We start from the raw sequence: 26,618 nt of genomic DNA, 5'->3' as shown, positions 1-26,618 counted from the left end.
CTGCTCCAACCAATGGGCATGACCATCCACATCCATATGATATGCAAGGTTAGGTTCTTGCTCCAACATTGTTGAACATATTTATGAATGATCTGCCTCTGACCATTTCAAGGTAATTCACATAGACAGATAACATCTGCCTAGTTTCAAGAGACAGAGTCTTCAAAAAGATTGAGGACAACTGGAGCCACCATTAGTTGCTATTACAAAAAATGGAGAATTAAGTCCTGTGAGTCAAAGACTATGTTGTCATGCTTCCATCTCAGCTACAAGAGCTGAACATTTTCTTGGATGGAGAAGAGATGGCACATGACTCAAAACTCTATCTAGGAGTTACTTTAGCTCACACACTTACCTAGGTAGCTCAGAAGAATAAGACCAGAAACGGCCTCCTAATCAAGCTTGCAGGATTAACTTGGGAACCTAATGCACAACACTGTGCATCTTGGTGCTAGCTCTCTACTACTTCTGTGTGGTTAAACTCTTCCCAGACAAAGCTAGTTGATGTACAACTGTTGGAAATGGGTGACGTCCACCTTGATTGCATTGGCCTCGTTAGCACAACAAAAGTACTTTTCCTCTCTTGATATTCACCCCTTCTTGTCAACTGTTGAGAATAGGCCACTTCCACCTTAATTGAATTGGCCTCATTAGCACTGACCTCCCACTTGGTAAGGGAACTCCATCTTTTCGTGTGCTGTAATATTTATACTGCTTACTGTATTTTTCAGTCCATGCATCTGATGAAGTGGGTTTTAGCCCTCGAAAGCTTATGCCCAAATAAATTTGTCTCTAAGGTGCCATAAGGACTCCTTATTGTTTTAACACGGACTGTGAGACCAACAAACACCAAGTGGCTGTCAGATTATGCTAATAACCTGCATCCTAACATCAGGTGTTATATTGCAGCAAAGAACCTCCTTGACAAAATCCAGGGGATGCCACTACTGCCATTTTTCAAAGATATATGGGAAGTGCCTTGCCACCTACTCATCAGCAGAAGACCAGTCTGGACTATGTTCTTGACCACCTGTGCAGCAGATGCTGCCACATCGTTGCAAGCAGAATGGGAATGAGCTGCTCCATCTGTAAGAAATGTTCTCCTTGTTACTCAGCCTGATGTGCCTGGCTATGAACAGCCATGTTATCTCTGATGCAAGCCCAACCCTTTCAAATTCAGGGTGGTGAGGTGTACAAATGACTACAACTGGGAACTCAGGAACTGCCCTCTATGTAGTTGTGGTGGAGAGGAGAATGCTGCACATCTAGTGAATGGCTGCTCATCTCATGTTGGACTAGCAGGAGGACTTTCCAGTCCCCACACTGCTGATCCCGAGGCTACTGAATGGCTAAAATGTGTGATGCCTTCCTAAGCCTTTTTGACACTTTTGACATTTGTTTTTGTTTTGACTTATGCATCTGTTTTATCTTCCTTCCTTATATTTTTTATTAGAACTTTTTCTTTATTGTGTCACTTGTGCATTCATTCATTAATAATAATATTTTTGAGGGGATCCTATTAGAACCCAGAGCTCTGTATTGATGTACTTGTGTCTCACTACGTTATGGTGAGGCTGCTGTGTTCTGAATCAGCTGTAGGTTCTTCAGTGCCTCCAAGTTCATTTCTTAATATAGTTCATTATAACTGTCAACCTGGGAGGTTTCAATGTATTGATAATGGTAGTTGCAGCTAAGTGTGCATTCACCTAGAGAGTGTAAAACTGTCTTTATACTGAAAATATTGGGAGTCAATAACCATCCAACTTCCACCTGCATCTTGGCTACAAACAATCTGTGGCTCCAGTCTTGTTGAGAATAATGGGAAACAGTGGCCATTTTTAGTTAGGGCTTTAAAATACATTTCTTTTTGTTTTTCTCCTGATAGCAGCAACTTAACCCCTCCTCCTATACATACACCTAAAATTATGACATTTTTGATAATATCACAAGAATTGGCAACTCTGTGTGTCACTTGTTTTCTCACAATCTCTCCCAATAGTATTAGAATAAAATTGAAAAGAAGAGAGATCCTTGTGTGACTTCACACGCAATGTGGAAGGGGTGCCCTTTGGGATTGTATTGAGAGGAAATATATGAAGCATCTTTATTCATTTTCATTCACTCTTTCCAGGTCTCTAAGGCAAAAAAATCACTGTCTGATGACTAACTGTATTGTATATTGCTGAGAGAACCAGTGGTGTTTGGATCCAGGGGCAGCTCTAGGCACCAGCAAAGCAAGCACCTGCTTGGGGCAGCCCATTTGCAGAGACGGCAGGGATCCAGCATGGGAGCTGAGAACCAACAGGGGGCCCTGGGAGCTGTAGTTCCTTGGTTAGCTCCCTGCCTATAGAGCCAGTCCTGGAGCAGGGAAAGAACTACATTTCCCAGCATCCCTTGGCCACTACCAACAGGAAAGAGGGAGAGGGAGAGAGGAAGCTGAGACCTCATTCTACAGCCTGTTTTGAATGGAGAGCTGCATTGGGAAGGGTAGGGATACCATATTTTAACATTCAAAAAATAGGACATTCCACGGGGAGGGAGGGTAGCCCCACCCTGCCACCATCCACTCCCTCCGACTGCCCCCCCCCCCCCCAGAAACCCCAACCCATCCAACTAGGGTGACCAGATGTCCCGATTTTATAGGGACAGTCCCGATTTTTGGGTCTTTTTCTTATATAGGTTTCTATTACCCCCCCCCCCCCCGCCCACACACACCACCTGTCCCGATTTTTCACACTTGCTATCTGGTCACCCTACATCCAACCCCCCTGCTCCCTGTCCCCTGATCACCCCCTCCCGGGACCCCTGCCCCAACTGCCCCCCAGGACCCCACCCCCTACCTAAGCCCCACTGGTCTTTGTCCCCTGATTGCGCCCTCCTGAGACCCTACCCCCTATCTAAGCTTTCCTTCTCCTTGTCCCCAACTGTCCCCTCCTGAGACACCCCCCCCCAAGTTCCCCCCTAGGATCCCACTCCCTACCTGTCCCCTGACAAACCCCTGGGACTCCCATGCCCCATCCAACCCCCCCGCTCCCTGTCCCTTGACTGCCCTCCCAGAACCTCCTACCCCTTCTCCAACCTCCCAGCCCCCTTACCGTGCCACTCAGACCAGCGTGTCTGGCTTCGCGCAGTGCCAGACACGCTGCTGCATACATGCTGCCGAGGAACCCAGGGCTGGGACGGGGGGGGGGGGGGGGGGGAGCAGCCAACATTTTTTTTCTTGGGGCAGGAAAAAACCTAGAGCTAGCCCTGTTTGGATCCTGTTCATAGATGGGAATAGAACAGCCGCTAGTGGCTAACACCATCTCTATGCTATATCCTACTCTGAACCCCAGTATAGGAGGATCAAGGATGGGGACAAAGTTACATGTAGTGAAGACAGTTCTTTCCTGGATTCTAAATTATCTTGCTCAGAAATAGGGGATCAGACACCAGGTGGTAGTTGACAAGACTCAGAAATGAATGTTTTAGAACTTTCATGTCTCCCAATGTCATATGTAGGCTGGATGGTTAATGCCAGATTTTCATATTATCTAACCACTGATACTAGAAGAAAGAGGCTAAATGAATTCCATAGTGGCTAATGAGATTTTACATGTACATTGCAATGGATCATAGAACTATGCATCATTATTTTCAATAAAATAATATATTTTGGCAAATGTATGATATTACTGTTATGAAAGCTCATAAAGGGAATGAATTAACTTGTAACACCAGTGAAGTAAACTTGATATAATTCCTTTTTTTCCTTTAACTCTCTGGGAAAAAAGTTTTTAATTGCTAGTTGTGCAAACAGTATGAAGACTATTACAGTTTCTGAACAAGTTTATGGATTTTGAAAATTTACGAGTACAAACAATTCTAAGGTGAAAATACAGAGATATAGTATGCATTCTGCAGTAACCAATGATGAATTTTAGATCTGTTTTTATTTCTTGAGCTTTTCCAAAATCATGTTAATAAAAGCCATATGTATAATTTACCACTTTTTTCCTGTCTATACTATACTTTTGGTCCTGTTCTAACTTCATTAGTCCATCTTCTTCTGAACCTTTTTTTTTGGCAAATTTCAAGAAATCAAAACCAATCACATGTGGAACATAAAGTAATTACGGGACTTAGAGAAATAATGTACATGTAAAATATGTGTTTGAATGATGCACACACATTTTTAAGGCCTATTTAAGTTCCAGGATTTCAAAATTAAAACTAAATATTTCTGGCTAGAATGAAGACAGTCCTTTAAACCTTCTCTGCTTATTTTCTTCAGAGGTGAGTACTGAACAGCTTTGAAATACTTACTTCTGTTATACTATAACGATTAAATGATGGCCTGTCTAAAATGGTCCTTGTAACAGGAGGCCACTTTATATACTATCAAGATCATTACAATACACCATGCTTTTAGAAAAGCAGCACAGAGATGCCATCTAGCAGCAATTCTTAGGAATTTCCAAATATTGAATAGTTCCTTCTCTCAAGATATTGGATCTGAGTGAAATACCAAGGAAAGCTTTGTATTTCTAATTGAAACCTTTTGATTATAACTGGACTTCTTGCTGAATATCCACCTACTCTGATGGAAATAAAACTTTACTGAAGTACATTATGATGAACAATGATTTTTTTGTATTTTCCATATAAATAGATATTATAATTATAGTCTAATTAAGAGACAAAACATTTTAATTATTTTCTTGAACTAAAATTGATAGTCTGTCAGCAGCATTAAAAACTTGTAAAATCAACTGGTGGTGAACTGCTTTCCATTTAGTTAAAGAAGAGTTCCCCTGCACAGTCAATATTAACAAAAACACTGAAAATGTGTCAATGTGGAAAATAAATGAACTCAGTTGATATAAACACTTTAGCATTTCAGAAATTAAAGACAAAACTACACACTTTTTCTAGGTACATATCTTACCATGAGATGGCGTCACTTAAACACTTTACAATTGGGAGATAACCTAATAAGTTCTAACACAGAAAGCTTGTCACAATAAGAGTGCAAATATCATATGATCCTCTTAGAGTCAATAGTGGCCTCTCTGCTGGGGAACCTTTTGAGTTCTGTGAAATCTGTAAAATGGGAAAAATGATACTGACCGCCTTTGTAAAGTGCTCTGAGATCTAGTGACAAAAAGTGCTATGTAAACTCTAGGTATTATTATTACTATTTATTTATTTGTTTTTAATATAGCATTGGATATATTTATTACTGTCTACACAGTAAATAAATATCTAGCACATTATTAAAAATATATTGTGTCATCCATTCCAAAATTTTAATATGATTTATTAGGGTAACGTGTATGTGCAGCAGGTGTGTAAATATTCATAAGTATATATATCATATAGAATTATCCCTCACCAAAATGGATAAGCATAAAAGTTGAGAGAAGTTATCGCAAACAATTATTTTTGAAAAAATTCATATTAACATCCCCTTAGTCCCTCCAACTAATTTCAAATGGCAAATATGCTATCCAATCTGAAAAGCAGAATATTATTGCTTCATTTCTTCTTAAATAAATAAATACATTTGTACTATTGCTATTTCCTAAGTCCTTTCAGTCATTGTTTGTACTTATTTACTGAAGACAGTCAATAACTAAAATAAAGACATTAAAAGGCAATAAAAATAAAGACTTTAGTAAAGACAACTAGAGGAGTTTTGCATATACATAATTTATCACAGAAATTTGAAAGCTATTATTTAAAGCCTTAAAAGGTGAATAATTAGAAGTATAATTTGCTATATTCAATATACTTTATATGTTTAACCTGGCAAAAAAATTAACTGAGAGACGTGTATGCCATTGTTGTTTAGGTCTATGAAACCCCAGCTCAGTTTTGGTAAATAGCAAAGTTTCACTAGGGCCTTTTATTTTTATATTATCCTAAGGACTTTTTTTGCTTTTCAGTCCATGACCCCTTTACAAAATTAAAATAGACTGCAATGAACATTTTAATATCCCCTAAAATGTCATACAGACTGTAGAATAAAAGGCCATTTTTATGCCCTGTGCATAGTATAATGCAGTACCAAAAAGGCTAGAAGCGAAATTTGAAAAGTTAATTTATGCCATATCTTTAAAGTGGATCATTACGGCTTTTCAGTTCTAAATGAGTATAGACATATTTGAGGGAGAGTTTATGTCATCATATATATGGGGGACATCAGTGACGCCTGATGGGGGACAGAAAGAAGTATGTGAGTTTCACTTCAGTTGCTATAGTAGGGGTTTTACTATTGTGTAGATAGACAAATTGATATAAATTCTGCCCACAGTTGCTCTCAGGCAGTTGCTCCCTTTGACATTAATAGAGCTGACTAGGTGTGACTGTGGCTAGAATATTGCCTCTCACATGTACAGAAAAACAGATAAAACAAAATGTAAGTATGGAATTTCATTAATATAAAATGTATGTATGGAATTTCACTAATATAAAACAAGCACATGCTGCTGCTCACATATATGTACAACTCTCATGCATTTGGTTGGTGAATCTCTCTTTATAGGTTACAATAATAGCTACTAAACACTTTAATAGAATTGTCGATATAGCTTATTTTTCAGCTAATATTATTAAGCTTATATCACACCATGTTAACAATTACTTATGGGTTTTGTAAGGTAAATTTCACTTAGATTTGCTATTTTTAAAAATCCCCAAAACTTATTTCTACAGATGTACATTAGATTTCCATTTAAATGATTTTAAAGTTTTATCTCAGTGTATTTTTGAAGATGGACATTGTTTACCGTATTTGTAGAAAACAGATATATTGTTTTTTATGTGAGCAATTTTGATATCTACCTAGAGGAGAAAAGCTGTTTACTAGTGCTGAAACTGTTTCACACAGTTTAGTACTCAAAAGGCATCATTAAAATGACACTCACATACATACTGTATAAGTGGTGACAACACAATGTGTATTACTTGTGGTAATGGACTGATATACTCTACAGAAGTTCTTTGTCTCATTACCTTTGTATATAGCCTACAAGGAATCCAAAGATTGCGTAACATAAATACTGAGACAGATGAGACAAGTTTTAAGTTTATACTGCACAAAATACACATATATAGGCCTAGTAGTTTTCAGTCATCAGTGCTGTTAAATGGTATTAGACAAGGCTGATTTTCAATAAATTATTAAAGGATTTTTAAATTCCCTACACAAGACAGGTTGTATAATATATAATATTGCTTACTTTTAAGTACTCATAATTCAATTTCAGAGCTGATATTTTTGATACCTGAATGCACTTGAAAATAAGGAAACTCTGCTGCAGTCTAAAGCATGGCTATTATACTCAAGGGGGGAAAAAACCAGCCTTTTCTTCCCTGTGACACTTCAGCTTTTCAGTCTAAATACATTTACTTTCATTTCTTACAACACTGATACCAGTGCTGATACTAGTGCTAAATGTTTCATAATAGTTTATATATATTCACTGATCACTATAAATATTTCCTTGACTTGTGCTGGGTAGTCTAGTGTTAATTTCAGCCAGAACTGGACAGCTTCCAGAGTTCAACAGATAACAGTTGTTTCCATCCTAGTCTTAGCGTTGTAAAGCTTCTATCACCAGCTTCTTTTATTTTTGTCTGATAAAATAAACTCGGGGGCGGTGGGACGGGAATCCGAATACTGTATCAGCGATCAGAAACAGTTAATCTTTTCTATTCGAGGTTTCAATGGTAGGAGCATCCCAAATGTTTTGGACACAAACTGCAGCACGTCTGCGTTGTTAGAATTATTGACCAATTTCCAGCACACACACAGAGAAAAGGAGAGAGAGAGAGAGAGAGAGAGAGATGTTTCTTAAACAATGGAACCATACATCTCAATGAATGTTGACAACAAAACATCCTTCCCATTACTACCCAGTCTGATCGGACAACAAAAAGACACACAAAAGCCTTTCCACTCCGAAAGCCAAACTACGAGAGATCCGCATTGCCTGCTCCATAAAACATTTATTTGTATTTATTAATTTACCTTGCGGTGGCATTACTGAGATAGGTGAACTTGTCATCTGCCAGGAGCGGGAGGAAGGGGGGCGGGGAGGAGACTTGGGTATAGAAGGACAGCTTTCAGATGGTCTCATGCAAACCACAATACACCGTCTCCTACCTTGGAAGGATCGAGCCCAGCGAGCAAAGCCAGCAGCAGCAGGTTGAGGATGTTGGAGGGCGCCTGCATTCTGATCCAAGGTGTGCGCCTCTTTTTTCACTCTTCATTCATTCACTCCGCTCTCACTGCAGAGCCCAGGCTAGTCAGTTGCACTTTCTGCCAGCCCGCCAGAGCCGAATGGAAGCAGCAGCAGCAGCAGCCGCCCGAGGGACAATCATTCCGCAGGCATCCTTAGAGCGGAGAGGGAGGGGAGCGCCAGCCCAGAGAAGGCAAGCGAGGAAGGCGCTGGCCGTGGTGCTGAAGCGTCTCCGGTCCCCCTCCTCTCGCCCACCTTCCCTCCGCCCGCAACCAACCCACCGCAAAAGTTTTGACTCCCCCTCCCCCCAAAAGAGCGGAGCCCTGGCTGCTGGCAGAGGGGCTGAGACCTGGGCAGCGGATGTGACATCAGCACAGCTCTGGGGGGCTCGGGGGCTGTTTTGCAGGGAATTTGTTAACCAAACAAGGACCGACTCACTCGCTCTCGCTAGCTTCACTTCGGGATTTGCTGGCAGCCTGAGCTGCGGAGCGGACTCCAATAGCCACACAGGAAAGAGCTACAGGGCACTGGCGCTGGCAGAGCCCACGCACTCCGAAATCACCGGCAGGGGGCGGGCTAGCTCCCCAAAGCCCTGAGATAAAGTTTGCATTTTCTCCCATCCCGTGTGCTGGTGACAGAAGCATTTTACTATGGTCAGAGAGCAATATGCAGCCATCCATTTCTGTCCCTTTGTCTAGATCAGGGGTTCTCAGACTTTTGAACTGGTGATCCCCTTTCAGACAGCAAGCCTCTGAGTGTGACCCCCTTTATACATTAAAAACACTTTTTTATATATTTAACACCATTATAAATGCTGGAGGTGAAGCAGGGCTTGGGGTGGAGGCTGACAGCTCAGGACCCCCCATGTAATAACCTCACGACCCCCTGAGGGGTCCCAACCCCCAGCTTGAGAACCTCTGGTCTAGAGGCAGCTAGAAACAAGAATCTTACCATAGACAGCTTGAAATAGCCAGAGACAGACTCATAGACTGATGATGAGGGCGGTACAAAAGCAGCGGAGAAGGTGAACAGCCAGGACATTAGGAGGAGAAGGGACTAGCCATGTGTGTTGCCTGCCCCCTGCTCTTACAGATCAGCCAGGAGCTGCTCCCAGTTGGAGGGAGAGAAGCAGCCAGGGCGCTAAGGAGCTGAGACCCAGGAGGGTCAGGTGCAGGCCTTGTGAGCTGTCAGACTGTTTCCCTAGGGGCCACCTGGAGGGCCAAGCAATGGGGACTTTAGGAAGGGCAGAGATCAGCAGTTAGCGGCATAGCTGACAAGTTCTAAATAGCAACTTGAGGGACATTGTTGTGGATGTGAAGGCATGAAGTGAGCAAGCTTCTTCTGGGTCACCCTGTTCCCTTCTATCTAATCATAATAAATAAATTCTAATACTTCCATCTGAGGATCTCAGGGTGCTTTCACTTACCTGTCAGATAGGTCACAGGTCAATATCATGTCCTATTGTACAGATGAGTACATTCAGGCACAGGGGGATGACATGACTTTCTCAAAGTCACACAGTGAATCAGGCAAAGCTGAGCACTGAACCCAGGAGGACTGTCTCCCAATCTTGTGCACTAACCACTAGACCATTCTCCCCCTAGTTACAAAGTACCTGCAGTTTTCTTTCCTCCTTTCCCCTCTTTTAATCCCAGTCTCCTATTTCTTTGTCTCTTTACTATGGTCTCCCTCTTTGCCTACCACCTGGCCCTTTCTCTCCTCTTTCTCCATTGGTTTTCTTCCTCCAGTGGTTCAGTCTCCCTCTCCTCACTTCCCCCAAATCGTGAGACTAATTTTAAACCCAATTAATTGTGCTCTGTGGAGGCAGACAATCCATATTATTCAACTGTCCATACAACCCAGGATTTAAATATACCATGCAGTATCATGACCACTAAAACTGAGAACAGTCTATAGAATGAAGAGGCTAAGATTTTGTGGGATCTGAAAATTGTCACAGACTGAATGGTCCAGGAAAACAGGTTGGACATAACTGTTGTAGAAATGAAGACAAACAAGACCATGTTTAATTGATATTGCCATACCAGCAGATAGAATCATAAAAAAAGAAACAAGAAAAGAAGATAGCAAAGTATGAAGAGCTCTGTGAAGTGGAATGATCAAAGACAATCTGAGTGATTACTTGAGCATTTGGAGCAATCCCTAGGGGTATGAATGAGCAGCTCAAGAATATGCCAGCAGTGCAAGACATCACAATCATTGACCTCTAGAAGACAGCGCTCTTGAGCACTATGAGAATTTTAAAAAAAGTCAAAGGAGAACAAGTGCATTTGAGAATCTACAAATGCTGGAATTCTGTGAAGTGTATAACAAAATGCCTGACTACCCAAATCTATAGTCAGTTTGTGATCAGGTTTTAATATTGACTCATGGGGATACATTTTAGACAGTAGCTTCCCCTTTTTATGCTTAAAGATCTCTTATGTTTTGAAGCTATTTGTTTAAAACAAATTGAAACAAACAAATCATCCCCTTGATGTAATAATGAGGGATAATAATAATAATGATAATAAATACAATGGTGGTGGGGGTAAGGGCAGGTAGTTATTTGCCTTCTGTTTTTTGAGCCTGTAGAAAGATGATGCTGGCCTGCAATTAGCATGTGATCAATACAAGTTGAAATTTCAAGCCTAAGTAGTCATAAAAAAGAGCCTTTTTACAGGGTGCTCAATGGGGGACTCTACTTACCTTATCCTAACACTTGGCATGGGGAAGTTCCATTTTATCCATCTCCTCCATCTTCTCTTGTCTCTTTCCTATTGTTGACAACTCTCTCAATTGAATCATGAGTCTAGCTTTTGTTTAAAACCCCAGCACCTGAAGACAAGTGTTTACAGGAGAATCTCAGATTTAATTTAAAAAAAAAAAAAAAAGGTTCTAGCAATCATGGTTACACAGAAAAGCTTAAGAAAGGCTTAAGAATGTATCCTAAAGGCTCAAAGTCAGAAGACAACCCACAATTTTAAAATCTCATGATGGAGCAGGAAGGGGAATTGAATCATGATTTTTAAGCATTTTGAGCTGACAATAATGCTCGCCCTTCTTGTTCCATCAAATCTCCTTTCCCGCACTTGTTTCCCATTTTTACCTGTCTCCCCCATATTTTTGCTGCCCATTCATAACAATATTTCATACTTCACATTCTCGCTTTCTGCCATCTTCTTTCCCTCTGCACCCTCTTCAGTCTCCACCCATGCCTTTTCAGAATTCTTCCTACATCCCACAATCCTGTGTACACTGCTCAGTCTCTCCACTGGATCCCACATACACTAGCCTCTCTTCTGCTCCCTTTTATCTCACAGTTGTCTGTCTAATTTAAAACCATTAGAGCACATCTTCCCTAAGGACAGCTTGGCTTCAGTCCCAGCGGAAACAATGGAAGACGGTGACCAACTTTACTAGAGGCAGCCTCATTTCACATGTAAAAGTGGTAAGGAAATGGCAGCCAGCTTTAATAGTGGCAGCCTGTGGCTTCAGTGTCATTAAGTGTAACAAGAAATGGTAGCTATTTTGAATGAGAGCAAAATTTTATGAGTTCCAAGCTAACCATAATGAAATACTTTAACATATGTCTACTCTGATGAGGCCCAGCAATTCTGCACATTCCTTTGGAACCCTGTCTCCCTTGCCACCTGGCAGTGGAATGTACTGTTGATCAAGAAGCAACAAAGCTGTCCACCTAATGCTCCCCACTTCCTTCTCCACTGTGCCACAGTGGCAGTCAGGGAGCAGTGAGAAGGAGAGGGGCAGGAAATCTTGGCTGTCTGCTTGGAAGCTGTGAGAGTACCTTGTAGTATCTGGAAGGCACAGCTGAAGGGGAAGCCTTGCTCAATGCCCTCACATAAGTCAAAGTGACAACAAGGGCAGATGAGCTTAGTTGGAGTTTCCCCCCTCTCTACTTCAGGGGTTGGAGGGAGGGGATGGAGAGAGAAGGCACAAGCAGCTGGCACACTAAAATGGGTACGGATTGGCTCTGCAGACTGCCTGTCCCCTCCACTTAGAGACCAGTAAAGATCTGCCTTCTCTACTCCTGTAACAGGAGAGAGAGAAGTAGGCTGACCCCTTTCCTAGGGACAAGCACTGAGCCATTGAAGAGAAGGAGAAGCAGTACAGAGGAGGCTCTTATATAATTTTGGGCCCTTTGTGGTTTTGTTTGCTGTGGGGAGAGGGAAGGTAAGCATGTGTGGATCGGGTGAGTGGAGGGCACTTTTGGTTGGCAGAGACGTGATCAGAGGGGAGGGAAGTGGGACTTGATTTGGGGAAATTAATAAGCATGGATGGTGGCATTGTGGTGAAATGTAAACAAGCTCTTTTGTTCTTGCCTATTGCAAATATATTGCATGGTTTTGTAGTTGTTACATTTTGTCTGTCTTGTCTATATTTTAAGCTCTCTGGGGTTGTTGAATGTATTTTACCATGTGCTTTTTCAGCACTAGCACACAGTCCTGATTAGGGCCTCTAGCTGCTATGGTATTCCAATATATAAATAATAATAATGCAGCATCACGAGTATCCATATGAATGAAGCAAGACCACACCGTCAAAAAGTCTAACAAACTTTAACTGAGTCAGAACCTGAGTTTTCACAAGATCTGGCACCACACATTGAAGAACACTTTGTTTCATTTTCCATTCCCCAACCTCTCTCTCAAACCACACCACATGTTACACAGACTCTGTGGGAGGAGATGTGCATAACAACAAAATAGCTATAAAGGCTGTATGATAAAGCAGTAGGTATGCAGAACTGTTAGACTTTGTTTTCATTTTATGCCTGAGGAAAGACACAGTGATGGATACTCGGAAGTGTATCTGGGCATACTGGGCAACTTCTCCTCTTGGGTAAGTAAGGAAAAGGTATTGCTGGGTGCTGGCAATAGATGGGGTGAGAGGCAGTCTGGCTTCACTAACCTCTATCTCCCACCAGTCCATAACCCTGGTGCCTGACCAGTCAGGAGCTTTGCTCAGTGCCACTGAAAGGTGAATCGAAAGGATTACAAAACAGACCCTCCCCCCACACACCATAGGCAGCATATGAGAAATCTTACAAATCATTGGTATAGGGAAGACAGTTGCATGTCACTGAGAGAATTGCATCCTGTTCAAGAATGCTATTTTTTGGGTAATGTTTCATGATATTTTTCCAAATATGAAATTCTCTTGGGATAAAACCAGACAGACAGATTTTCATATTTGAGTGAAGCAGCATTGATTTCTTTTAATGTTAAAATTAGAATGAAGAATATTTTGTTAGATTAATCTGAAATGTAAGGCCTTACATTATAGAAAAACACTTCAGTCAGCAATTTATTTTTACTAGGCTATAAACTCTATAATTTCCATATAAGGCATATGTCAAAAGCATATAAAAAAAGTCATACAACCTCATGGAACATACATAAGGGGTCTCCCACTAAAATCCCAATGGTTAGAATGGAAACAGGATCTGGCCCAATATTGAGTCTGTGTTGAATTTTCTTCTACAAAGTGTAAGTGAAAGGAAACTAATCTAAAAGTTTCCCGTGGAAAAGGTATATTAGGCATAGAAAAGAGATAAGAGAATATCAAAAGGGACAGTCATATAGATTAATACAGGTTTAATAATAACCAAAGCAATAATACTATAGCACTGGAAATCTGAGATTCCCCAGCAGAAAGAGAATGGACAATGTCTTCAATAGAAATAGCCTCTTATGGAAAAAAGCACACAGATTACAAAACTACAAAGACAAGTATGAGAGCATTTAGGATCCCTTTCTAGAGTACATCCCCAACTAATTCTTTTACTTTCCTTTGTAGTATATCCTAACTTCTTCTCTCTTTTTCATATCCATCATGTGCAAAATTGGCAAAGTTTAAGAACTTCAAAGTAAATCATATACAGTAACACTTTTTTAAAAAAAAGATGCTCTAACAAAGTTGTACATTTGTCTGACAATTTCAACATGCTGTTGGAATGTCTATCTTTGAAACTAATAAAATATTGAATAGAACAAGTTAAGATAAAAAGGACCAACTGTTCTGTCCCTAAAAAAGGCAAACCTTCAGATTTTCAGAACTCCCCAGATATTTTAATTGGTCTCAGGAACTAATCATTTGTTGGAGGCAATGGGAGCTGAGTGGACTTTACAAGGATCTGGCATCATAAGGTGGCTGCATCATGATGATGAATATTATCTGGAATAACAGAGAAGAGATTCAGTCCTCTTCCCACTTATGTTAACATTCCCTGTAAGGGAGAAAGATAAAATTTAGAATGGACTTTTCTCTCAACCAGACAGTCATAAGCAATTGGTTGAAGTGTATAATTTGATGAAAATAGTCACAAATTTATTTGAGGAACCATTTTTCCTCTTGGATTTGCAAAAATATTCATGAAAAAATAAACTAAATTCAGACTAACTCGAACATCTTCCTGCCATGTAACCAAGAGGGACAAGGGAAGCAACATATAGGCCTTGATTCAGCAGTCCATCCCTATTCAGTAAAGCGCTTAAGCAAATCCTTAACTTTAAGCACATGCTTAATTCCCAGGCACTTCAATGGGACTTAAGCACATGCTTCAATACTTTGCTGAATAAGGACAGCCATAAGAACATTCTTAAATGCTCTGTTGAATTATGTTTACAAGGAAGAAAAGACATACATCAGCAGCTTTCCAACAGACCTTAACAACAGAGTGCTGGCAATATGGTGACAAATTGAATGCCACTGGTGTAAGTAATGAGGGATTTTCTGTGTGGCACTGAAGTTAGAGTAACTTATTTTTTATACCAGATTGCAAGACATATTGCTAGCAGTTGGAGGAAGATAGACTCTTATTCACTTGTGTACATTAGAGACTACTGTTGATTTACTGGATATAGATATTTAATTGTATACAAACATAGTTCCATGCACTACACACTGAGTTTGACACCTCCAGTGTGTACTGATGGGAATTTTGATAAAACATAATGCACTTCAGTATCAGTAGGAAAAGACTCTTGAAAATATTTATTACAGCTCACATTTGAAGATTGGGAATCTAATTGAGGGTGCTATGGGAGAGTACCTTAGAAAAAATGATGCATAATGTAGAAAATGTTTTATAAACTAAATTTATACTTGCCCTGAATATTACACCTTTTGTGAGAATTTTGTGTTTTCCTCCAAGCCCCTGGCTGTAAGGATTGTTCTTGATTTGGTTTGTCTTCCTTTTACATTCAACTTCTCCACCTTTGTAGTGATGAGGACCAAATACCTTTGCCAGGAGAGTTGGACAGTGTTGGGGTTTCTTTGGACATTTTCCATGGATACTACCCTAACATCACTCTTTATTCCAGATGTTATTTATTACTTTTTATTCTGTAATCCTCCTAAGGAGGAAAGTAGTGACTTTCCACAATTCCTGTGTAGTTTTTTTAAATAAAACATAAAAGTATTTTTAATGATTCTGTCATTCACAAGATTGACTTTTTTAAACTATAGATCACCTACACAACTGGCAGCTGTTTTGTAATTAAGATAGTGGTCTTTTCTCCAGTGTTTAATGTATGCATTAAAAAACAAATCAATCAAATAAAATCCTTCACTTCCTGTCTTTGTAGCTGTTAACATCATCTTTATGTTAGAGAACCATATGGCTCTGGTTGTTTCAAATATACAAGTCAGTTTTATTTAAATATAAATTGTGTGTTTAAGTAGAAATGAAAGCATGTAATTAAAATCAGGCTGTCTTATAGAAATGGGCACTTCTTAATGCAAATGCAAACATACCAAAAAAAATCAAAGGTGCTGTAAACCAAAGTGCTTTCTAATAAGTAAATTATGGCACTGTGCTAAAATATATTTTCTGATTTCTTCCCTCCAATAAGGACAAGTACAATTCAATATATTCCTTCAAGATGAAGTATACCTGCAATTACTGGTAAAATGTAACTTCTGGTTTTCAATATCAAAGATAAAGAACAAGAAAAGAAATCTGAAACAAACCTTTAAAATAAGGACCAAATATACATCACAGGGAAAAGTAGATATACTCTTGATGAATCCTCTTAGACTGTGAAAATTGCATGAGTACACAGGATAAATGGGGTTTAGAGAGATGAACATGAATGAAATGTGTTTTTCAAGACTATGTAAGAGATAGTAAAATGTAGTGAATTGGTTAATGAATAAAGTTTAGGTCTGGGTGATATATTTTGAAAGTGATGACCAAAACCTCAATAAAGTAATACTATAAAAGGTGAACGGGAACAACTTCATTTTTTTACATTAAGAATACATCTCACACTTTTTAAAAGCAATATTAAATGTCTAAAAATGCCGTGTGTTAAACAACACTCAAAACTGAAATAAGCACCAGTGGAGCTGGTTCTAAACCCTAGAAACCTGCAGGGTGGTATTAATAAACAATTTTTCTTACTGCTTAGAATAGAAGTATTTCACATATAAATACCCACTTCAAAAATAACAAAAGACAAGGAGATTTGCCATAGCATAAGATACAGTTACACTGCTTCTATTAAAAGTTACCACTAGAAGTCCATAAATTATTGGATGTAAGCAGAACTTATAACTGTGAGTCAGATTGCATGTGAATTATATTTAATGCTACTAGTTCCATGATAAGAGTTTGCTTGAGATGTCTTTACAAAGTATCAGGGTCTGCTTTTGCAGGTCATGAGTGGAGCTGAGTACCCACAACTGACATTGACTTAAAAGAGAGCTCAGGATGTTCAGCAACTCACAGGATCAGGTCCAAAAACAATCAATGGGGACACATGGTCATGTTCAAATGTATCAGCCATCTCCACCAATAACATTTAATGGCAGAGATTACTAAAGGGAGACTATATCATGAACATAAGTTGTAGTACAAGCAGCCTGGTCAGTATTCTAGTCTAGTCTAGTCTACGGTACTCTAGCCTACTTTATTTCTTATACTGTGCCCATTATCATATCTGAGAACCTTCCAGAAGTGCACCAAGTAATGTATCTAGCATCCCTCTCCAGTGCAATATGACTGTCATTCTTTCTCCAGGCTGCCTTTCGGTAGGTTTTGCTATAATGAGAAATGAGTTCATTTAAAGAGTGCATATTTTTTATTTTATAACACATTGTTTATTCTTTTGATTTTTTTGTGTGTGTGCTTTAAAGGTCCGTCTGTATTAACCATAATAAATACAGTTTAATATATAACCAGGAGATACACTTATATTGCTTTAGATGACAACTAAGGTATTGTTATGACAATAAAATGCTAATTGATAAGGCTATGGAACTTTATCTTCACCTGGCTACTAGTAAATAGCTAATCTGAAAAATTTAGCTAAATTGATCCATACTGGCATTCCCCCTGACACTTCAAGTCTGTTAAATTTTAAATACTGATGAAAGATCAAGGCCATGCAAGCTATACACTGATATTATCTCTGAAATCAATTGAAGCCAGGAGGCAGATTTTTAAAGATGAACTTTAGGAACAAAAGGATAAGCCACATTAAACAGGACTTTCACTTGACTTCATACAATGTTTATTGTTTTCTAACGGGGAAGTCTTTTCTGAGTGAATCTGGTGTATCTAATTGCCATTATCAAATAGTGTATGACCAAATAATCCTTTTAATTCCTTTGCAACTAGTTCTGCCCAGTTTTATCCTAAAATTAACTGTTGCTGTTCTATTTGTTGCACTGGTTAAAAAAACAACTCCAAGAACTCCTGCAATGGCTTTTAGACAAATGATTCCTTTTTGCTCTTCTGAATAAAGATAATTAAAGACAGAGGCCAGATCTTTAGGCGATGTAAATTGGTACAGCTAAATAGACATTACTGGTGCTATGCTTATTTACACCAGCTGAGAATCTGGTCATATAATCATCTACTTGTAATATAATTAATTCTCTCTTTGTTGTAATATCCCTTTAAAAATGTTTAAGACAAAAGATTTTTCCCTAATGATTTCTCCTTTCTAGCACATCAGAAGCCAGCATAACTGACTAGTTTAGACTGACTGGCACCGCTATGGCCAGAATGATTATGAATTAACTGCTGCTACAGAGCAAGTGGAGAAACTTTGCTGTAGTGTTTTGTATCATGACACCAAAATGGTTTGATTCACGTATTGTTTGTTTCATTTCTCAGTGACAGTGTGACTAAAAATCTGCCAGATATTTAATAGATATGGGTTCAGATAACCAAAAGAAATTGATTAGCACATTTTGTGATTAGAAACTTGACGTAAGTGAACACTATTTCCAAAAATAACACTTCTTTGGAAAAAGAAGCATCATAGAAATAGTTGTTAGTTGAGACAACACACCTTCCTGGAATTTTTAATGGCATACCTGGCCATCTGTAATAAACATATGTGTATAAACTTTAGAGCTAGTAGCTGGCTTTAAAATGACAACATGGATAAAAAGTGATGTATTTTGGCATAGAAGATCTGGTTCTTTTGTCACATGAATTTTACACCCAAGTAATTCCATTAACGCATTTGAAATGACTCCTGATTTATACTGGTGTAAATGAGAAGTGAATTGGGACCAAGACATCTAATGCTAAGTAAAGATAAAGATGAGTAGTGTGCCATGTTGAAAGCCAGAAGAAATACAAATGTGGAAACAGTTCCTGGCTTCTTCAATATGTAGGTACGGCAATGGCATGTCTTTTCTCAAAATATATACAGGTAGATATCTCACACTTGCACAAACAATGTTAGTAACTAGGGCTGGTCAGAAATTATGTTTCTAAATTTTGATTTATTTCTGAAATTTGAAAAATAAATGAAAAAATCAGATACATTTTATCTTCCATTTTAAGTCAACTGTACAGTTGGTCCAATTATGCTGAATTTTAAAATTTCAAAATTTTAAATTCTGAGTAAATATCTGGAAAAATATATTTTAAATGCCATAAATTTTTTTCCTGACAAGTTCTAACAGCAACTTCCATTTATACAGTATCACAACTGAATATCCAGTTTTATTTGAAAACTCAGGGAACTGAGGCTTGAGAGTGAGGTACATAAACTATTAACTTTATTCACATTTGCACTGCATGAATGATGCTGTATAGTCATGTGGCTCATAAGTTTAATACTACAGTAGTTACCACAGTCTTATATATATCTCCTTTTCTCTTAAATATTGGTACTAATGTGCTCCTTCTCCAGACATCAGGATCTTCTCACTCCTCATGAAATTAAACAGTCGTGTCACTATTTTCAGTCTACTTGGTCCCGACACTTCCATACTTCTGCTGGTATACCACTGGGGTTGAGATCATTCTTATTTTTCATGTTGCTCAATCGTTCTGCAATTTCTGGTGTCACCGGACCCTGGTTTGGTTTTAGCCTACACATGGTTATCTTGGATTCTCTTCACTCATCAGTAATTTCTTCACTGTTCCTTGATCTTGTTCTCATTGATTAACATATTTCCACTTTAATCTTTAATATCTTTGATCTCAGCAGGGTCTTTAGTTCTTTTATCACAGATCTATTTACTCTAGTCTATATATTTCTTTCTTGCCCCCCTTCATTTCAAGATGGACACACAAGCCTTCAATGGCTTTAGCCTTAGCAGCTACCACCTCTTTCTTCGTATCTCTTCGGCTTTTTTATACTCCTGAAAATCCTGCTGTTGGAGCATCTCTTGCCCAAATTTAAAGCACTTTTTCTTTTCCTTCACAGGCTATTGAACTTTCTCATTCCACCACCAGAACTCATCGGGGAAAAAAGGCTCTTGCTTTTGTTTCATCAAGCAAGCTTTCTGCACATTCTTTATTTTTGCCTGCAATATGATTCCCTCATTGATTTGTATTTTCTCTTAATCTCTCTAAAGAGATCTTTTTCAGCATTTCCATTTTAAACTCCTTGCCAACTTCATTAAGCTTTCACCACTTGGTTTTCTGTAGTGCTTTGGGCTGTTTTCTTCTCATATGTGATACGTATCCATTGTCAAGAAGCAGTGTTCTAGGCTAAGTTGCAATGCTTTCTCCTAGGAAGGCCTTACAATTTTTTATGTTCTTCAGCTCAGCTTGGTGTATCAGGATTCTGTGTCCTCTTACTACCACCTTTATAGGTAATCAGATGTTCTTCCTTCTTAGTGAAAAATGAATTAACTACCAAATCATATGTCTGGGAGTAATGTAAGATAGTTCCCCATTCCTTGTTTATATGTCCATAATAATGGCTACCATAGTATCATTTGAAGAATTTACCATCTTTCCATACATGACCTTTGAGGTCAGCTCCAGGGATGAATCTCTCATTCTTTATCACTTTCTGTAAAACAATGTCGATTTCCTCCAGAAATCCTCTTTTTCTTGTTTGTCACATGCCATCTGCACATATAACATTTAGGGGGCCATTTTCAAGTGCTAACTTAACCAAAAGAATCCCGTCACTTATCCATAACCACTACACATTCCCACATCTCATTATCTAAAATTAAATCAATTACATTACTCTTATTAAACATGCCATAGTATAGTAGCTTATGGACTTCCCCAATATCTCCTGACTTTGGTCTCTTCCATTTGGTGTCTTGACTGCAGGCAATCTGTACTGTACCTGTATTCCAAGATATCAATATTATGTTCTGGACTCTCTTCTTTGACCACATCCAAACAAAATGATTAAGTAGCCCTGGCAGTAACACTCAGATGAGGGTGTTAATGCTTTGTTTCTGAGGAATGCTCTAGTCATATAGGGCATATAAAGGGCTCATTTCAGGGATTTCTTTGGCAAAGTTTTGTGGCTGACTGCCCTACCCTCTTACTGACATCCACAAAAGACCTGCAGATGCAGGGACAGCATGATACTAAAGACAACACCTAGCATTCCATCTGAGAAAATAATATTTCACCTATGCTGAATATTGGCCAGGACTCCACAGTGAAATATTTGCCAGGACTCCACTTTCACACCCTTGTTTGTGATTGCAGATTATCAGGAATTTGGGTTTCATGTCTTATCTAGAGCTGGCAGATAGTGATACAAAAGTTCAAAATCATTTCAGCAACTTCTAAATAAAATTTAACTTTCACCCTCTCCCTTTTAATTAGTTTTGTGAATACTCATGCAAGAGAAGTTCTGTTTGTATGGATGTTTGCAAAAGGCAAATTTTAGGTCCATAGTCAAGATCTCTGTAAACATGAAATGAAATTGGTTTCCTGATTGAAGGAAATTTATTTTGGAAAGGAGTCTATTAAGGTTAGGTAATCTAATAAGGGAAGAGGAACATTACCATATGACCGAGGTGACCAATCACACAGTTTAACTATTAAATTGTAAGTGCAAATACACTAAGGAATACACAACTTGAACAGCTCATAAGAAATCTATAGGTCAAAATTTATCTGTAAAAATAATCTAACAATTCTGAATTAGTAGATGATCAGGGCCAGCGGGTGAGGGGTGGGGGGGTGGGGTGGGGAAAGCTGGTACAAATTACCAGGGCCCAGCAGTCTAGAAGGGGTCCCGGGGCTTGGCTTCCCCAGCTTCCCCCCCCATCTCGTCGGCCCTGTTTAGCCGGTCCACCCTTGCTGGGCACTTTATACTTTTAAAACATAAGCAATTTTTCATCCCTTTCTTGCTACTTTTCAATAACTTTCAAATCCCTAACACTACAGGTGTTTATGTACTTCTAGATTTATATTAGTTCCTGTCATGCTATCTGGAGTGACTCATGACCGTGAGTGCCAACCTCTGGGCAGACAGTTGAGAAGCAGGGCTGAGACCCCAAACTAGCTATATGTTCTATAATTAGATTTCCCCAACCCAGTATGAACTCCTGAAGCACTATAACAGTCTTACCATGGTGTCACAGACAGTTCTCTTTGGCATTCCAGCCTATCTTACCACCCAGGCAAACTGGATTTACTGATAGTTGGTTGCTATACACCAATGATCACAAAAGATCAGGTTGCCGCAGTCATTTGCCTCAGGTCAGTTTGTACCTTAGGTCTCTCACCAAAGACAATGCTTGTAGCCAGTCCTGTAGTAAACTAACTAGAGATTTATTAACTAGGAAAAAGAAACGAGAGGGTTTTTACAAGGTTAGTGCAAGCAAACATATATAAACATCTGAGTTACAGTCTATGGTTTTATAATGTGACAGAGTTGTAATAATCTGTCAACTCGGAATGTTTTTTAGGGCTAACCCAGGTTGACCCTGGGGATCTCTGCTCTGTTTTGTAGCTTTAGCCCCATGAGAGTCAAAACAGCAAAAGAGAGATAGAAAATGTTCTTGTTAGCTGTTTTTATTTCCTACTTCTGGAATTCATGCTAATAGGGTGAGCCCTTTTGCATGTAGCCTCTTCATGGGTGTGAAGGGATGATTAACAAAATCTTTGTATTGTGATGTCTCACAATGGACCATTTAGTTTTGATAGGCCTTCTTGATGGTTAGAAGACAATTCCTCCTGACTGGGTTCATAGTTTCAGAGCAAACATTTTTTACAGTCATAAAGCAAAAACTTAAATATTACCTTAGAGCATTTGCTAAAGATATTATAAGTGAGATTAATACATGCAGCAACCTACAAGTATTTCATAAAGTATAAACACATTGGTATAAGTTCAATACTCATCTTAACCATACTAACACACAGGTGAAACAGACAGGTTTCCAGAAGTGAATTTGTCAGAGCTCACCTGAGGCCTAATGCTTTGGCAAGGGCTGGCACCTGGCCTGCCAGTGTTACAGTCCCAACCTCCTTCCATAGACCTATAAGGGCAAGCCTCTCTCATATTATGTTCTTACTCATACATATAAGCTTGCTTTGCCTTTGCATTGACAACCAGCTCTCCCCAGAAGACTTACCAATTTGAGGATTGAATTGCACAGATGAAAAATACAGACAAGCTAATGAGATGACCTCTCTTCAAATTCAGTCTGAACTTTCTTATGAGCTGAATTTATCAATAAAAACAGAGGCTTACAACTATGGCATTAACTTACATTGTCTGGGCGATTAAAAACTTACAACTCATTCTCCAGCTTAACATTCATAAATAAGAAGGGTGGAACAAACAGCGGTTCCCAAACAGCTTCTGTTTCTTTTGACCTTATGCTATATTATTAATCTTACATTACGTTGTAGTAGCCTCCACTTCAAAGAAATAATAGAGAAGGTTTCAGTTTTCTTAAGAGTGAAAATAGAAATTCATGCTTCACAGAAAAATTGACCGAAGATGTTTTGTTGTTGTTTTTTGGGGAGGTGGGGGTATCAATCTTTACAAAATGTATGAAGCAACGTGTGGACATGATATTGAAGTCAATGCGAGCAGGATATAAACCTAATTTGTAGGCTGTGTGTGTGTGTAATGTTGACATGTTCTCTCTTGTAAACTGTAATGTGTGTCCACTTTTAGTGTTTGCCACCAGTATTCAAAGATACAGCCACGAGATCCAGTAGGAGAGCAATGCCTTGTCAGATGTAATGACGCAGTAATTTCTGTAAGTTATTAAGGCTACACTGTAACTTTTCAGTCAGTCCTTAGTAAGAGGTAACATGGAACTGAGCTGACTGAGGAGCAGCCATGGAAAGGAACTATGACTCAAAGAGCTGTGAAAATCTAGCCTTTCATAAGATATTGTATTGTTGCTATTATTACATGGCGAATGTTGACATTTTAATGGCAGCCACTTTCTAAAGAAATGTTCAAAACACATATTACAAATACCTGTCATTGTTTTAATATCTCCATGCACTGCATTGAACTGTTGCATTTCTCAGTGGAGGCTGGCATTTTAATGATACTTCTTGGTTGAAGGCCAGTTTGATGACACAAAGGAGAGCATTTAAATATAGTGAAAGGAATACTCCAGTAATTTAGTCTAACTAATTTGATGCCAGACTGACAGAGCAAATAATAAGCATTTATAAATTCTGCCTTTCATGCTTTTTAAAGTTTTATTGAAGATATATTACTTAAGTTTGATTAAAATGCTCACAGTTGATTGAAATTTGTTGAAAGCAAACATTTTCATCTAAATTTGGCCTTTTTTTCTGAAATAGAATTTTTTCATTAAAAGATTTAAAATGTTTTAAGTTTTCCACTTAAAAAATTGGGATGAAAATGTTAACTGATTAAAATGACCCTGTGGTTCAGCAAAATGTTTTTATGATTTGTTGTTATTTTGGTTTGATATGTTGAATATTGCCAATTTTGATTTGTTATTTCAGACACGTGATGGGATTTTTGTCTCAATTTTATTTCAAAATGTCTTTGTTTTGAAAATGACACTTTAATCTTAAAAGAGTTTGCAGGAAACTTGGAAAATGAAAAATCACTGTTACAAAAAAGAAAGAAATGAAAAACACTTTTAAAATGATTTGCTGAAATTTTCATTTTTCTTTCCTACGTTTTGACCAGCTCTAAAAGTAACACACACAGATTCAGAGATTCACCGAAGAAATGAACGGAACCACTAGGTGGCTTCATTAACATTCCAGTGAACTCACTGACTTCTAAAGTGGGATAATACAACAGTACCCCATAGCGCCTGGAACAATGGAGTCTTGGTCCATGACTGGCCTCCTCAGCGCTACTGAAATTCAAATATTAAATAATAATAATAATGCTACCCAGGAATTTCCACATGCATCTTCTTTAAACTCTCAGTAATGTTGAAACATAAATGGGACATTAACTATTGATGAAAACAGTATCCAGAAAAACAAGTTTTCTCTTCACTAAGAGACACATTCTTGTAAAGCACCTGTATCATTGTGTTTGCAGTCAACTGTAGGAGCATATGGCAGAGTGCAGACAGCTAACACACTTATCTATGCGTGCAGATGATGTTTGTAACCGCAGGCCTGTTAGAAAAACTTATTGATTCTAGCATGTGCATCTGCATTTGATTTTGGGTGCAATTTTAGAGGCTGCATTGAAAATCTGGCCCTCTGTAAATAATACATCTGCTGTTTTTTGGCTTCATAGTAGGTTTGTGGGAACTCAGGGTGTCCGTATTTCTTGGCTTGGAATCCAAAGATTAACTTTTACCTAGATATTAGTTGCTACATTTCATCTTGAAATGTCCCGTGAGCACAGCTTGAACCCTCTATGGGCACATGGGAGATGTTACAACTGTTCACGGATTCTTTCTCTTCTGTGGTCGACACAAATGCTTCCCATGCCTGGACCATGTGATCTGTGTCTCTGGTTGTATCCACTATCCCATAGCAATTGTCTGTGCACCCTATAACCATTTCTATCCTCTGAAATAGTCTCACAGAGCTACTGGTTGTCATCTAGATGCTAATTAGTTCTAGTCCCTTCTCCTGGCAAGTGTAATAGTCTATTGATCACATCCCTCCTGGATATTTGCATTCAGCTGATCTAGTCTAATATACAGGCTATGTTTGAGTAGCAACATAGCAAGTGTCTCTTCAGCCATATTTTGTAGACATTTCTATGAATCAGACAGCCTAGAACTCCCGATTTCTAACTCTGACTTTGCCACTGACTTACTATGTAGTCTCGGGCAAATCACTAAACCTCTGAGAGCTTCATTTTTCCCAATCTGTTAAATGGAGTGCTAGGATTATTTAATGTTTGTAAAGTGCTATGAAAATATAAATGAAAAGTTCACATTCTACTCCCGTATGGAAGAGGAAATGTGTGATGAGTTACAAATCAAGAGTGACAGAGTTTTACATTAAGTAGATTTGTTTTAAGTGAGACATATTATTCTAAAATGGTAACTTTTAGGCGTAGATTACAGGTAACCCTGTGCAAAGAAAACTCTTCGAGGGCATAGGAAGCCATGTCCCCTTCCTTTGCATCTCTTTTTAAGGCCTAGCCACAATTCTTGTCTTTGCCCTAGGTTCAAACAGGGTCTAACATCACCATTAGAGTTCTGAAAAGATGAGTGGGGCAAAGTGTGATGCCAGAGCCCCATCTTCCTTTTGTATCAGCCTGCAGCGTGAAACCAGCACGGGAATGAATGTACTCTGTTAAAGGGTAACGCTGCCTCCACTCTGCCAGCACCTACTCTGGGGACTGCAACTGGTACAGAGCCCCTCTATACTCACCCCACTGAGGGCTTAACAGCTATAACCTTAACTATTATCTCAGTTAATTGAATTTTGTTATGATTTGTACAATTAATACAGAATGTGAGCTCTGCAGAAGCCTCTTAGAAAATTAAGAACAAATTAACTAGAATTCTTGGTTTTTAAGCAGGATTGGGGGAGTACAAGCATCAGTGGTCTTGTCTTTTTATACATGTGTGCTTCTTTATTAATGAAAACTATACTTGGGGAGAGAGAAAAAATCTTGTCATAAGAACTTCCATTTTTCTTCTACCGAGTCAGAACAAATATTTCTATGTACATCAAAAATGACAAGGCAAATGTTTATTTCTCATGTT

The 26,618-nt window shown here is 38.7% G+C and overlaps 1 protein-coding gene across 1 annotated transcript in view; it reads right to left on the bottom strand.

Annotated features, from left to right (window-relative positions):
• The window catches only part of OLFM3 (olfactomedin 3), a 123,941-nt gene extending 115,515 nt beyond the window's left edge, over positions 1–8,426 (bottom strand). Inside the window, exon 1 of the mRNA XM_054036489.1 lies at positions 8,150–8,426. Coding sequence (XP_053892464.1) covers positions 8,150–8,218 — 69 coding nt within the window. The 5' untranslated portion in view covers positions 8,219–8,426. The remainder of the gene's footprint in view (positions 1–8,149) is intronic.
• Positions 8,427–26,618: the final 18,192 nt, after the last annotated feature.

Source organism: Malaclemys terrapin, chromosome 8 (assembly GCF_027887155.1).
Source record: "Malaclemys terrapin pileata isolate rMalTer1 chromosome 8, rMalTer1.hap1, whole genome shotgun sequence".
Classification (NCBI taxonomy): domain Eukaryota; kingdom Metazoa; phylum Chordata; order Testudines; family Emydidae; genus Malaclemys; species Malaclemys terrapin.
This window is presented reverse-complemented; position numbering and strand designations above follow the sequence as displayed.